The 13,855-nt window shown below is 41.1% G+C and overlaps 1 protein-coding gene across 2 annotated transcripts in view; it reads left to right on the top strand.

The window, feature by feature from the left end:
• The first annotated feature begins 202 nt into the window (after positions 1-202).
• The window catches only part of NPNT (nephronectin), a 54,403-nt gene continuing 40,750 nt past the window's right edge, over positions 203-13,855 (top strand). The window contains exons 1-3 of one of the 2 annotated variants that reach the window (XM_074589420.1): positions 203-451; positions 1,841-1,941; positions 9,964-10,014. In XM_074589420.1, coding sequence (XP_074445521.1) covers positions 381-451; positions 1,841-1,941; positions 9,964-10,014 — 223 coding nt within the window. In that variant the 5' untranslated portion in view covers positions 203-380. The remainder of the gene's footprint in view (positions 452-1,840; positions 1,942-9,963; positions 10,015-13,855) is intronic. The other variant, XM_074589421.1, reaches the window with a different exon arrangement.

The raw sequence follows: 13,855 nt of genomic DNA, 5'->3' as shown, positions 1-13,855 counted from the left end.
TTTGCCTCGCTCGGCCCCTCTCGGCAGGAGCTGGGGGCTCGTTCCCCTTACCTGCTGCACCGGCTGTACCGTGGGGCCGGGCCCTGCCAGCGGGGGCCCGACCGCGGGTCCCCCGGTGCCCCTCGGCGGGGAGGCGTCGGGCCGGGCCGCGGGCGCCTCTGCCGGGGACGGGCGGCGTTGCGGCTCCCCGCGCAGCGCCTCCTCCGCCCGGCAGCGCGGCGGGCGGAGAGAGAGCAGGGTCTCGCCGCCCGATCTGTGGCAGCGCAGCCGGTGTCGGCGGCAGCCGGACCCCTCTGCCCCGCGGTCCGCCGTGCAACGAGGCGGGCGGGAGCGCCTCTGCTGCCCAGCCTGAGCCGCCTGGGCGGACCACCCTGCCGGCCATGGAGCTCTCGCTGCGGCTGCTCCTGGCGTCCTGCCTCTCCCTGGGGGCGGCCGGGGAGTTTGACAGAAGGTAGGCACCGGCTCCCGCGGGGCCGGCGGGCGGCCGGGCGGGGAAGTTGGTGTTTCCTCGGGCGAGTCGGAGCCGCCGCGGGGAGAGCGGAGGGAGCCGGGGCTCTCCCCCAGGCGGGCGGGGGGCTCCTAACTGCCACCAGACTCCCGGGGCGCGAAATGGCGGCGGGGGGCTCCTTGCCGGCCCCCGGGGCTGCCTCCCGGCGAGGCGGGGACGGCCGGCAGCCCTCGGCGGGACTCCCGCCCCTCAAGGCGAGAAGGGGTGCCCGCAGGCACGGCCGGCCGGCTGAGGGGACCGGCGGGGCGAGAGACCCGTCCCCGCGGGGGGCCGGCGGGGCCCGGGGTTCCCCAGGACGGGCTCGCTCGGCCGCGGACCCCCGCGCCCATGGCCCGGCCAAAGCGAGAGCCGCCCATCGGCCGGCAACCTGAACGCGGGCTAAGGTATAAAAAAGTTTATGGCTCTGGCAGGGTTGCGTCCTGCAAGAATTAAAAACAAAGCACTTCGCGTGCTTTAAAACTAAAATTAGTTTATTGACGCCTCGAGGCACTTGAAACAGCGTACGGTGAAGACTGCAAGTCAAGTTTTGACACGAAGCGAAGGCCCGGGAGCGTGTGGCTGCTGGGCCGGGCCGGGCCCCGTCAGGTGCAGCCGGGGGCCGCGGGGCAGGTGGGAGAGGGACTGGTGGGTGCTGCCAGGAGCTGCTGCCCGGCGCGGCCGTTCTGCCTGCGAATAGATCAGCCCGCACGGTGTCCCCGCCAAAGACTTCTTTTTAGGATTTGTTCAAATCCGGCGTTCGCTTTATTTCAGCTTGTTATTAAAAAAAAATTAATAATTTACGTCAATACTTTGTAATTGCTTGAGACTGTGGTATCCTTTCCTTGGAACAAGGGAAGACTACAGATCTCCTTTTGCATTTAATTTCTGCTTAACAGTTTAGGAAGCTTTTGTTTGGATTTTTTTTTTTTCCTTTCATGTTTCAGTGAGAAAATTTGGCCATATATTGTGAAACAAACCAACGCCGAAACTTTATTCTGTGGTGGTTTATTCCATGTTATAAATTCTGTTTCAGACTTCGGAAATGATTCAATATCAGCCTGGGAGTGGCAGCAGTGAGCACATTGCAAAGCATGACAGTTTTTCAGGCTTTACAAAGTTACCCTGATTATCCTTTCTCCGCTTTGCCTATAGCCATTTACATTTTCTGAACTAAACACAGTATTAACGATAGAAATATCATAGCTTCAGCTTAGAGCAGTTACTGTTTCACAAAAAAGGATATATATCTCCATGCAGGAGAGGCTTTTGATGGTCTTTGTCTTTTTTTAATCTAGAATGATTTTAGCTACTTCCAAAACGTTTCACAAGACTTCTTTGAATTCTCTTGTTCAGGTGGCCCAGACAAATAGTCTCCTCCCCAGGACTGTGTCGGTTTGGAAGTAGAATTGACTGCTGCTGGGGCTGGGCCCGGTTGTCCTGGGGACAATGCCAACGTGAGTATCATTGCTGCTGGGGCTTCTAGTCACTTGTAGAAAAGGCTTGTACACACCTAGTCACATCTTTCACATGTTCACGCATATTCTTACAACGCAGGGCTTAGGCTTTTGCACGTGTGAGTCTGACTTACTTATAAGGATGTTGTCGGGTTAAAATTTTGTCTGTTATTAACAGTACTAAAAATTATTGCAATCAAGTAAGGTAAACTTTAGTTTGGGCAATGAGAATTTGGGAATTTCTGTTTGGCTTCCGCTTCATTTCATGCTCTGGTCTAATAGCCTGACGTAACGCTACAATGTGTCATGTTACAAGCACTGCACCCAAATTATTGACATTTTACTTAGAAAGTCAGTGAAAACATTCCAGTTGGTATTAAGTTCAAACATTTTTTCAGTAACCCCATAGTAAGGGTATAAAAACACCTGACAGCATCCTTTTACTGGGTCACACGTGAAGAAAAATATCTCTGAGATTCTCACATCTATGTAGAATCTTTGATATAATTGCAGAATAACCAGGTAGATAAGTCTTCATCATTAACTACATCTTCAAAAGTTACTCTGTCATGGTAGCTAGCACTGTGTAGAAGTTAAAATTGTTAGGAGTGTCACAGAGACTTTAGCTTGTTAAAATTACAGCTTTTGATACTGGGAACTCTTGCTCATGTGTTTAACAGTGCATACATGAGTGATATCCCCTAAGTTTTTGCAGGGTTGAACCTATAAATACTGGTTCTCTCTCTTTTTTTTTTTTTTTTTTTTTTAAATTTTGATACAAATGTCTGCAAACTACATTATTTTCTGCCAACCCATTTTTCAAGTAAAACAGGTATTAAATACTCTAAGTTGCTTAGTCTGCAGGGCAGTGACTGTAGGTGGCAAATATTAGGCACAAGATAGAAATAGCATTGGCAATGCAGCTATCGACTCTCAGCAAAGGTTTTGTTCAAATCTGTAAACAGCAAGACTGGCTTCTTCCTTCCCAAGTGTGTTAAAAGCCCACAATGTTTAATAGGTATGTAAGATGACTGACGAAAAAGCTATGTAAAGTACTTCTGGAACATAACATCCTTGATACTGTTTTTTGATGTAAAGTTCTCAGGTTGATATCCCTTGGGCCATACCATGAATCATTTTGATTTTTAGGGCTCTAGTTGGTAACAAGTAGTCCTTTCTCTGGGGTGAATGTTTGTAGAGAAAGAAGGATAATGTGGAGTAGGTTGATTGAGGCTACTCCAGAGATGATAAAATATATGTCCATCTTTCATAACACTTTTTTTTTTTTTTTTTTTAAATTATGGAGTGTTTCAATGTTTGAGGCTACAAAGGCTTAACTGGCAAGTAGCAAAAGTTCACATTGTTTAAAAAAAAAAAAAAAAGAAAAAGAACAAACCTGAAAAAATCCAAAACACTAAAAGGGTCTCACTGTGACCCTTTTCTTAGACAAGTTGTCTCCTGTGTTGTGACTGTAAATTGCAGCTCATGTTTAGGTGTAAGTCAACTTCAGTTATATTTGACCTTTAATTTCTCGCTATTACCAAGTCTGATTTGGGGTTGCATATTTATCATCTTGGGAGACAGCAATAGCATAAAGTGATACTAGCAAAAGATTCATAACTGAAATTGGAAATGAGACAAAAGTAATGATACACAGAAAGTATTTTTTATTTTTTACTGTTTGAATTTTGTCAACAAGGTCATTTGTAGTGCCAACTTTTTCAATTACCCTAAGTGCTCCTTTTTTAAGGCTAAAGCTAGGTGAATTCAAACCTCATTTCAGTGCATTTTAGTCCATTATTCACAGATTTGTTCCCCATGCACATTTCCAAGAAGTGCACAGATACATTTTATGTGGTCATCTCCAGTAGTTGGGACCAGACTTTCGAAAGTATAGTTATCACTTAAGTGTCTAAATGCATTTTTTTCCCACACTGGGTACTGATAATTTTTCTATTGCTGCTTCAGAAGAGTCTCAGACATTTGGGTGAAGACCTTGTTAAAAACTTAACAGCTCCTTCTAGTTTTTAAATCGAGCCAAACTCTTAGAAAAATAAAGCAAGAAAATCTGCCCCAGTTGTGGGTGGTGAAAATTCCAGGCATATCACAGAGCGGGAGATTACAGTAAATGAAAGTGAATCTTGCTCGCAGCCAAATAGAAAATCTGTAGTCAACTCTCCACCTTGAGAATGTGGCATTTGGTATGAAGGATTAACCTGGCACAGAAGGCAGCATTCCTGACCTCAAAGGAAAACTTTAGTGTTCTACTATACAAAGGGATATCACTGAAAAATTTCCAAAAGCCAAGTACACAATTATTTCTCCTACTTTCTCTATGGAGAAAGGCAAGCTTCTTAGTCCTGTCTCTGAAATGAGTGGCATAAATACATCTCAGACTTTCTTTACTAGATGCATGTTTTCTTTGCCGTTTCGAGAATAAATTGTATTTGCACAAGGCCAAACAGTCAGGCTTAAAAACTAGTAGTGAGACCCAATTAACAAATGAGTCCAAAAAAGAAGCTGTAAATATTCAGGCAGTAATGCTGAGCTCTTTATTAGTGAGCTTGAACTGCTTTTCTCAAACTCGTTTGAGCCATCCTTGGCATGCCTGCAAGTGCTACAGCACCTTTGGACTCTCACCTGTTTGCTCATGCATAGTTTACTATGTCACTGTCACCTCTGAATTTATCGTTCTGACAACAAATGTCAGGCAAGAGCCATGCTGGAGCCAGAGTGTAGCAAGAATCTAGGCTCTGATACGTGACAGGGTTGTCCCATTTTACGGAGACCTCTGAATCACGATGAGCCATGGGCAAGCGATCACTAACATACCTGGATAAATTTTCTGCTGTCCAGCTGAGCTGCTCCACCAAACACGCGTGGTCATGCCTTCTGCCCATGGCTACTGAGAAAAAAAAGTGTTAGTTTAAACCAACTGTGGGTTTTAAGGCAATGGTTTATTCGTGGCAGAGGTTTAAGCCTGTATATGTCAGCCCTAACAAAGTAGGATAGTGGCACAGCTGACAAGTGGTAACTGATTAAGCCTTGGTAACTCAGTGCTCCTGATCTTCCATCCATAACCCATCCATACAGTTGCAAATGGAAACTGAACTGTGTTAGCTAAACTTGCTTTTGTGAATGTGGAGTAATTCCTTTTATGTCCCTTTGACTGACAAAGGAGTGCACGTAGGACGTAATTGTGCTTACTGCTGCTTAGTAACGCGAGTCAGCATAACTCCGCTGTCTCTTTCACCCTTATAAACATGTAGGAAGAAGTGAAAATCAGGCCCCTCCTTTAATTTACACTCTTCCTTTAAAACATCCTCTTGTCTCCAGTTAATAAATTACACCTGTCAAGACTTGTACATGTAAGGAAGTGCATGCAGGTCTGATCTGTCTGTAAACTTGCTTCCAAAGCCTGTCAGTGTCAGCTGTGACATCTCAGCTAGTAGAAATATTCTGTCTTCAGTGACATGAAATTGCCTTCCCAAATGCCCTTTCCAATTCCAGCAAATGCACTTAGAAAGCGTCTCTCTAACTGAAATAATTAAGCACTTTGAAACAGGTTGGATTTTTTTCTTCTTCCTTGCAGGTTGTGAACACCAAAGTGAGATCTATGTTTAGGCAACTAGGTCCATTTTGAGATTGATACAAATATAGCCAATTTTCAAAGGGTCTGAATGTAACTCAAATAAGTTCATTGGCATTTCTAAGTCCTTGTAAATTGAAAATCCATCCACAGTTATTTAGCAGCCTAATCTAGATTTAGAACAGTGGATATATTCCATCACCAACGTAAGTAAGTAGCCTTTCTGAGGTTTTGATCTGGTATATAAACCAGGTTTATATCATCGGTAGAGCTGACCCTTTACAATGATGGACTCACAGCATCAGTGCTTTAAAGTCAGATGTTAAATATCCTAGTTGAAATTAGTCCAAAATTCCTATGTTGTTGCCCAGCCTGGGGGATTTACCTGCACCTCAATAAGTAGTAGTGGGAGTAATCACACAGAAGCCTACTTCTGTGAAAAACGCTATGTTGATAAAGTACCTGATGAGATGTGTGTAAAAATAGGGCTGTTTTCTTGCATTTTTGTGTGTTATTGTTGTGCACAGAGCAAAACTATAATCCAGAGCAAAAGTGAGGCTAGAAAGAGTTTCTTCAGGATTTCTTCTTTCAGAGTAGGGTGTTTTGACTTCCTGTGACAGAATGTTTTTGGTAAGAGCAGGTATTAACAGTACATTTTTAATTCAGAACTCTTTTTGCATTGTAAGGCAATTCATCTGTGGTATTGTGTGTGTTGTCCTAACCCAGAACCCATTAAACGGGTTTTAAAGTATACAGGGAAAACCAAGTTGGGGCATGCATCATCACACATATCTTGCACAAACGCACTTTTCTGTGTGCCAGAAGAAAAAATTTGCCTTGGGAAGTTGATTCAACTTTTTTTTCTTTTTTTTAAAATGTGTTATTCAGCATTAATTTTCATGGTTTGAAATACTTGGGGGAAGAGAATTTCCAGCAGTGGTAGAGCTGTGGAGCTCAGTTCTTTGAGCTGGATGGGAAATGTGAACTGCAGAATAGAAAACAGTTGTGTCCATTCCTGTATTATAGCTACTGTGGTCTAGGAAACCTGCTCAAGCCTGTTGTCTCATCCCCGTAATAAGATATCTGTGACAGTATTCTGCAGGGATGGCTGTCTTCCTGAGTGTTTCTCAAGGAAAGGATAATCTGGGCCTTGTTGTCCAAGTTTCTCTGCTAGGTCAGAGCAGCAGGGAAGTCATTGGAACCACTGCTGACTGACCCTTGCTCGTAATCCGGTGTACATATATATATGAATATATACTCACATATATATATATACTGAATATATACTGTGAATATATACTCACATACTGAGCTAGGGAACCTGGTTAGCCTATCAGAAAACTAAAATATGGGATAAGAGATGCACACATTTCATGCAGAGACTTACATGAGAAGTAGCGTCATGCTTTTTATTACCCAGAATGAAAGTGGAAGTTCTTTCCTTCAGTTTCCAACAGGCCATGCTAGGGGTTATTTGAAAAATAGTAGTTCCTTGTGGACGTTTTTGCCACTAATCTGTCTTGGTTCCCTGAAAGTTATTCTTAGAACTAATGGTCTATGTGCCTTGCTTTTAGCTGGCTTACAAATATCTCCGTAGTTCTTTCAAAAGCTATAAAAATGGTTTCCACATGCGTGTGTCTTTCATGAACAAAATACACTTGCTTTGTACTTGGCTGCATGTCTGTTTGTAATTGATCTTTATGCTAGTTATATGTAGTCAAGGTACACAAAAGATGTAGGCTGCCTTTTGCTTCAAAATTCCAGCTTCAGTTTAACACCCAAGAACTGTAGAAAGAGCTACTACTTTAACATAGATTTAAAACGTTAAGCAAGATTTTTTTAAGAAAAACAATATAAACCAGCTTGAATTCTTATTCTGGATTACAGTTTGGACAACTCCTTTGCTAGAGGCAATTGCAAAAACGGTTCCTTTTGCTGTGTTCGCATATGTACAAAATAGAAGGTTGGATCTGCAACTTCTAAACGTGGATGCAGATCGACTGTCGCAGGCTCTGTTGGTATGAGTCTGCATGACTGGTGGAGTCAGCAGAGGGTACTCTGAGATTTTGTCTGGTGGACAGAAAGTTTGACCAGCAGTAGATGCTTAACAGGAATAAAATCCCACCAAACATGGATTTTACAAGTAGTGATGTTATTTGATTACTTCACTCTTTTCAATGTTGAATTCTCCTTAAACAATAACAAAGTCTATAAAGTCTGCCTTGAGAAGGGGTTGTGAAGATGAGCATGCTCTTTCAGAGCATCCATCTGTTGTATCTCCATCTGGTTATATCCCTGTGCTGAGATTTCAGTGTTCTACCTAGAGAGCAAAACCAGAATAGGCCAGCAAACTAGTTTCCCACCACCTTATGCTAAACCCATGACAATTGGCTTAGGAGAGAGCAATCAAGAAGGTAGACAGTAAAACAGCCCGTTAGTAAAAGTGTAAGTCAAGCCATCGGTTTACACCCCCTCGTAGTATTGCATCATTAAGAAATGTTAATTGAAGGATGTCAGGTTAGCATTTAGATTTAGTCAAACCTAGTGGAAAACATACTGTTTCAGGAGGTTCTTAAGGGGGACCTGCAAGAGAGATAGGGGAGCTTGTACAAGCTGAGATAGCAGATGCAGACATAACCAAATGCTTTGCTGGGAACTGTGCATGCTGCTGCCCTCTCACAACAGTTGTGAAGAAATTTACACTGTCTGTGCTGCTGCTTCTGTCCTAACGAGCTTAAAGACTGTATCTGTACTGTGCAATCTACTGCCAGAGATGCGAGGGGGGGGAGGAGGCGGCTGTGCTCTCATTGATGTCTGGAAGGAGACTCTGTATAACCAACGATAATGTTGATGGGAGTTTACCCATATAAATCACCTCATACATCAATGGGAGCTGCTTAGGACTTCTGTTTCTTGCACGCAACAATGCTTTCAGTGGAAGTGGCAATTCTGTATAGTCCACGATGCACAAAAATAAAACCATGATTTTGTCAATAACGAGCCATGAAAGTACTGTCTTTCAAGAGGCTGACCTGCTAGCAGAAACCTCCTTAAAGTTGATAGGAGTTTTGTTACTGAATTTTTGGTTGCAAGAATCCAGTCTATATTGATGCATTGTTTTGGCAATGTTTAATTAGTATTAACGTGCAGCGTGTTTGCTTCTTATAAAATGACTAATATTTTTGTGCATCCGTAGTACTTTTCAAAGAAAAGACATTTTATACAGAATTGCAATACTGCTATGCAAGAAAAAATGAGGTTTTGCTATTTTTATTCATTTTTTTTTTCAGTTTGGAAGCTTTATGCTTTTAAAGCAGTTGTGACTTTACTATGTTAAAGATACAGTATCCTTTCCCACTTCCCCACTGCATCCCTCATGTATTTCATACAAAGAATAATAAATTTTCAGTCCAGTTTTTCCCAAGGAAATCTCAACAGTAACATGATTTGACAATTTACAACTGCATTATACTTGTATTTGGAGCTTCTCTCAAAGCCCAGCAACAACTTGGGGAGCCTCCATCCACTATAGCAAATCCTAAGGGACTATATGGTTAAAACTAATTTAAACCAATATAAGTTGCAATCATAGCAAACCCTTAAGTGTTGGTCACAAACTACTTAAAATACAAAGAGCTGCTGTTGCTTAAATCCCAGTCTTTTATAATAAGGCTATGTAGCCTAACAAGCTATGCTGCTAACATTAATTTTATTGGCAAATAAATTGATTTAAAATAAGCCCAAAACATAAATCTGTGTTTCCATCTTAATTTAACTTTCGTAGCATATCTAGTTTCATATGGTAGTAAGAGCTGAAAAAGCCTATAAGCATTAGTTTTAATTTGGATGACATTCAAAATTTAAACATTATAAAAATGAGCAGTAAATTTATATGCCAGCATGTTTATTGCTTGCAGATGTTCAGATTCTTATAAATGGGTGTAATTTTAATTACTCTCAAATTAGCATCCAGATGCTAACCCTTTATGTTTGCTCTGTGGAGATGCAGCATTAAAAATATATACCTATATTTAAATGAAAGGATACTGTCTCTTTAAGAAAAGCATTTATGTTCTGTTGATGGAAACATTGAACCTAAACCATGAAACATGAGAATTTTTACAACTATGTACCATATGAAACATGACAAAGTGTAGCTCCTTAGTTGATTGAATAAGAATAGCATCACGTCATTATATTTAATTATTGTTATGTATCAGAATGTGTTTGTTAAATCTCATAATTAAATACTGATGTAAGGTATTTCCATTTTTAAATGTGTACTAGAATTTTTTTTATTTCAGAAAAGCTCTGAATGTTGAATGTGTGTAAGTCTCCAGGAATGTAACAAGTTGATAAAAACCCCAGCCAAGTCCATCCTCCTTACAGAAAAAAAAAGCTGGAATTTCTTTTTTTGGACATTTGTTTTGCAGCTTTCTACGTCTTAAGGCAGAGAATAGCCAGCCTAAGGTGCCAGCCCAAAGGTTAGCTGAACATATTTCTTGAAATAATTTTGGCAAGGTTATGACTTGGAGTTACAGCCTCTAAGTCAAAAGTTTACAGAAAACTATAATACGTGACAAGAAGATGTAGATGTTTTTTAATTTTTTTCCTTTTTTAAACATTTGATTTGGGGAAGATGAGGGGGGGAGGAAATTAACAGGCCTGTTTTATCCAAGTCACCTATCCAATGAGATACTTACTTTCTAGACTATTGCACTTTTCCCTTTTCACTCTTTTTCTTTATTTTACCCTCAAGCCCCAGGCAATATTTTTTTCTTCCTGCCAATTGTTTATACTCGCAGCATCATACTTACAAGCTGTCAGACTAAGAGGCCTGGTTTGCTTTCGTGGTATTGAATCATGTGCAGTGGGAGGTTAGTTTGGGATGGCTGAAGCACTTATTGCCCCCTGTTGCCTGCGTTGCACCTCCACTACAAGTTGTCATTCCCACAACAGGGAAACTTAACTGCCCCTGCTCCCCAGCAGCATACAGTCTGGCATGTTAGAGCGAAATGAAATCAGCACTAGTTCGCATTAGTACCCAAGTACCAGTCTTTAGAAAGGGGAACAAAGTAATCAGCTGTTCGTCTGATCAGCTTTGTTACTGTGATACAGAAGTTACTCTGCTGAAGCCAGTGGGTGTTATATTCTAATAAATAAAATAGCAATAAGGCCCCGTTTGTTTTCTGCCGCCACACATGGAGACAGTCATATGCTAGCCTGCTTCTGCCTCCTGGAATTCAGTAGATGCACAGAAAGGTTCAGGTAACAGCCATTTGAGATGATAGAGCACCATTCTTTAAGCAATTATCATGAGCCATTTGAAATGCAAACATGAAAAGATTGACAAAGCACGAAATATTTCTTGCTTTTCTAATTTTGCATTGTGTTAGATCAAATTTTCACTGGTATTTAAAAAGACTATTTAAGTGCATGACCATTAGTTTAACTTTCACTGACTTCATTAAATCCTATTGATTTCAGCGTTAACCGTGCTAAAGTTACACGTGCTTTTAAGTGCTGTTCTGAATAGCAAGGCATTAATGAACCAGGGTCTGGATTTGTGTACGCAGTTTAGAAACACATTTGGCAGCGTAGGCAAGCAAAGAATTCAGTGCGATGAATAGCCCTCACTGGTTGCAGTTTGTCATATTAATGTGCTGTTGTTGGGATCATATGTGCAAACTGAGTTACTGATTTACCCAGGCAAATAGTTGTGCATGAAAAATTAGGAGCTGCTTACTTAATGGAACTGTATGTTTTAGATGGAAGCTTAAGCATGCATTTTGACAACATTTGTTATCGTGAATGTTTCAAATAAGTGCAAGTAATTTGTGAAAAAATATTCAGGCATTAGATACTACCATTTTATCTGATGATATTATCAGTCTCTAGTTACAGAATCTGGCCAAGGACATTTATTATCTCTCAAAAAATAGAGTAAGGAATGTTTTGCATATGAAATTATCTGAAAATTAATACCCTAGTTGCCCTAGTCAGGTTTATTAAGCTCTGCAGAGATATATGTTGTGACGGCTAGTACACTTATTTGGGAAGCAAAGTTATTTTTTCAGAAGTAATTCTGTAATGTGAACTATGGGTATGACATGTTTTTACCACCTGATGGTAACTGTGTGGCAGCTTAAGCTTTATGCATTCTCCTGCATTTGTATGTAGTTGAACAAAAAAGAAATATCTAGCTCTGAAAGAGCTGCAGTGATTTATTGTACAAGTTAGCTCATATCTTTGGGATCCTAGACCGAAATTACTGTGAATAAGGCAGATCTGTTTTCCTGAGCGTGTGTTTATGAAATTGCATAATTTGCAAAGAATTGCAAAAAGTAAACAGAAGTAGACAGACGTGAGCTGAAGCTGGCTCTGAGGAAGAGAAGTGTAGAACTTGAGGTTGTGGTCTGTTAGCATCACAGGAAAAAGGGAGCCAGATTCAGGTGGAGGAGGAGGCATAGAGGAAAGCTTGTTTCACCAATATACAAGTCTTGGTATAAAGTCGGCACTGGGGGAATGCAAGTAGCTATCTTAAGATTGGAAGCCTGTTGTGCATTCAGCAGTATAAGAGGATCCAATAAAGGTTTGTGAGGCTGAATAGTATGTAATCATCTCTGGGCTGATGCGCAAATTACTTCCTGTGTTTGAGCAAACTGAATTTTAAGGAGCTGGGATTTAGAGTCAAAATAAACGTTACTTGAGAAGAGAGGGCAGAAGCAAGGCCATTCAGGCAGGTGGTCAGCATAATTTGGTTTAGATGCAGGTATTCTTATGCATATTTTTAGACTTCAGAGAGGTGAAAATAGAAGTTCAAGGACAGTTTGGACATCTGCAGTCTGGCATTTTGAGGCAGATTTGAGTGGAGGGATGCAGAAAAGCATTTAAAGCAATTAAAAGCAATAAAAGAATTTGAGGGCAACTTCTGTCATGAAACCCTCTTAAGGGCATTGTGCAAGAAAGAAAATGCAAGGAATAAGAAATAATTATTAAGGAACAGAAATTAAGAGATAAAGCAGAGAAAAAGAATGTAAGAATTATACACAGAATTATACTCAAGGCTGTTTTGATGAAAAACTTAGCTAGGAGCACTGGAAAACCAAAGAAGGGTTGAATTGGTAGAGATACTCCACTAAGAAAGTTCAGCGATTTCCATTGTTGGCCACAAGTAAAGAGCAGGAGTTAGGCAGGTAGGGATCAAGCAGTGCAACTGACTGGTTATGACTCCACCAAACAGTGTTAGGTAATCAAGAAAATAAATCATTAACGTTAAAATTCTAGATGAGAAGAAATAGAGGGAACAGCATGTGGGAGCCAACCGTTGCCCTTAAAAGATGGGCAGCTTAGTGCAGAGGGACTGACAAAACCTGAGGGGGACTTCCAAAGCAGTTTTGAGGGAGCTGTGTGCAGGGAGAAAATATAGATCAAATTTTAAAACCCCAGCGTTATAGACCCATAATGAATTGATTGAATGTGCTTTTTATTTATTGTATTTATGCAACAATTAAAAAATAATAATTCAGAATGATAGAGTCATGCTCAGACATCACCAGCAGCTAGTCGTGGCTGGGAAGTTTGGTGGTTTCTGGCTTTTACACAAGCATAGCAGCTACTAGCAGCACGTGCATTTCACTAGAAATTCTTTCTCCCTCCCTCCCACACTTGAAAAAAACCACCAACCTTAAACCCAAACCACTCATTCATGTTTCAATTCCTTGTGTTATTTTTACAGGAAGTTTAATTTGGCCTGAAGTTTAAGTGAGACTTAAAATGTGGTATTTATCATCTTATTTTGGAGGAAAAGGTACTTCTTGCCAACCTTTAAAATAGGTACTCTGTTAGATTTATGGCCAAGTAAAAGGCCGCTGTCTACATTTCCTTCTTGCGTAGTAGGAAAATGAGTGTTACGTAGCAGACTGAAGTCCATGGACATGGCTTACTTCGGTCATTGTAAATGTGAAATGATCAGAGGGAAATGATAGTCTGTTGGTTGTTGGGGTCGGTTGTGGGGAAATTTTTTTTTGTCAAGATGCAACAAGTATTAGTTGGGAGATTGTTTTCCCCACTACTTACGAGTCTAATTGTGTTTAAAAAAAAATGGATAAATGCCACGTGTTTGTGTGTGAGCAGAGCAACTGAAATATCCTACCCTATCCTATCCTATCCTATCCTATCCTATCCTAAATTTTGCAAGAAAGTAAGTGGAGTGGAAAATTCAAAGAAAAAAAACAGTTGCATCGGCACACATAGTGTATGCCTAGACTCATACTAAACAGCTGAAATATTCGCCTGCTATTGAAAGAAGTGCTGAAAATCAGG

Source organism: Larus michahellis, chromosome 5 (assembly GCF_964199755.1).
Source record: "Larus michahellis chromosome 5, bLarMic1.1, whole genome shotgun sequence".
Taxonomy (NCBI): domain Eukaryota; kingdom Metazoa; phylum Chordata; class Aves; order Charadriiformes; family Laridae; genus Larus; species Larus michahellis.
The sequence above is the reverse complement of the archived record's forward strand: the minus strand, read 5'-3'. Positions and strand labels throughout refer to the sequence as shown.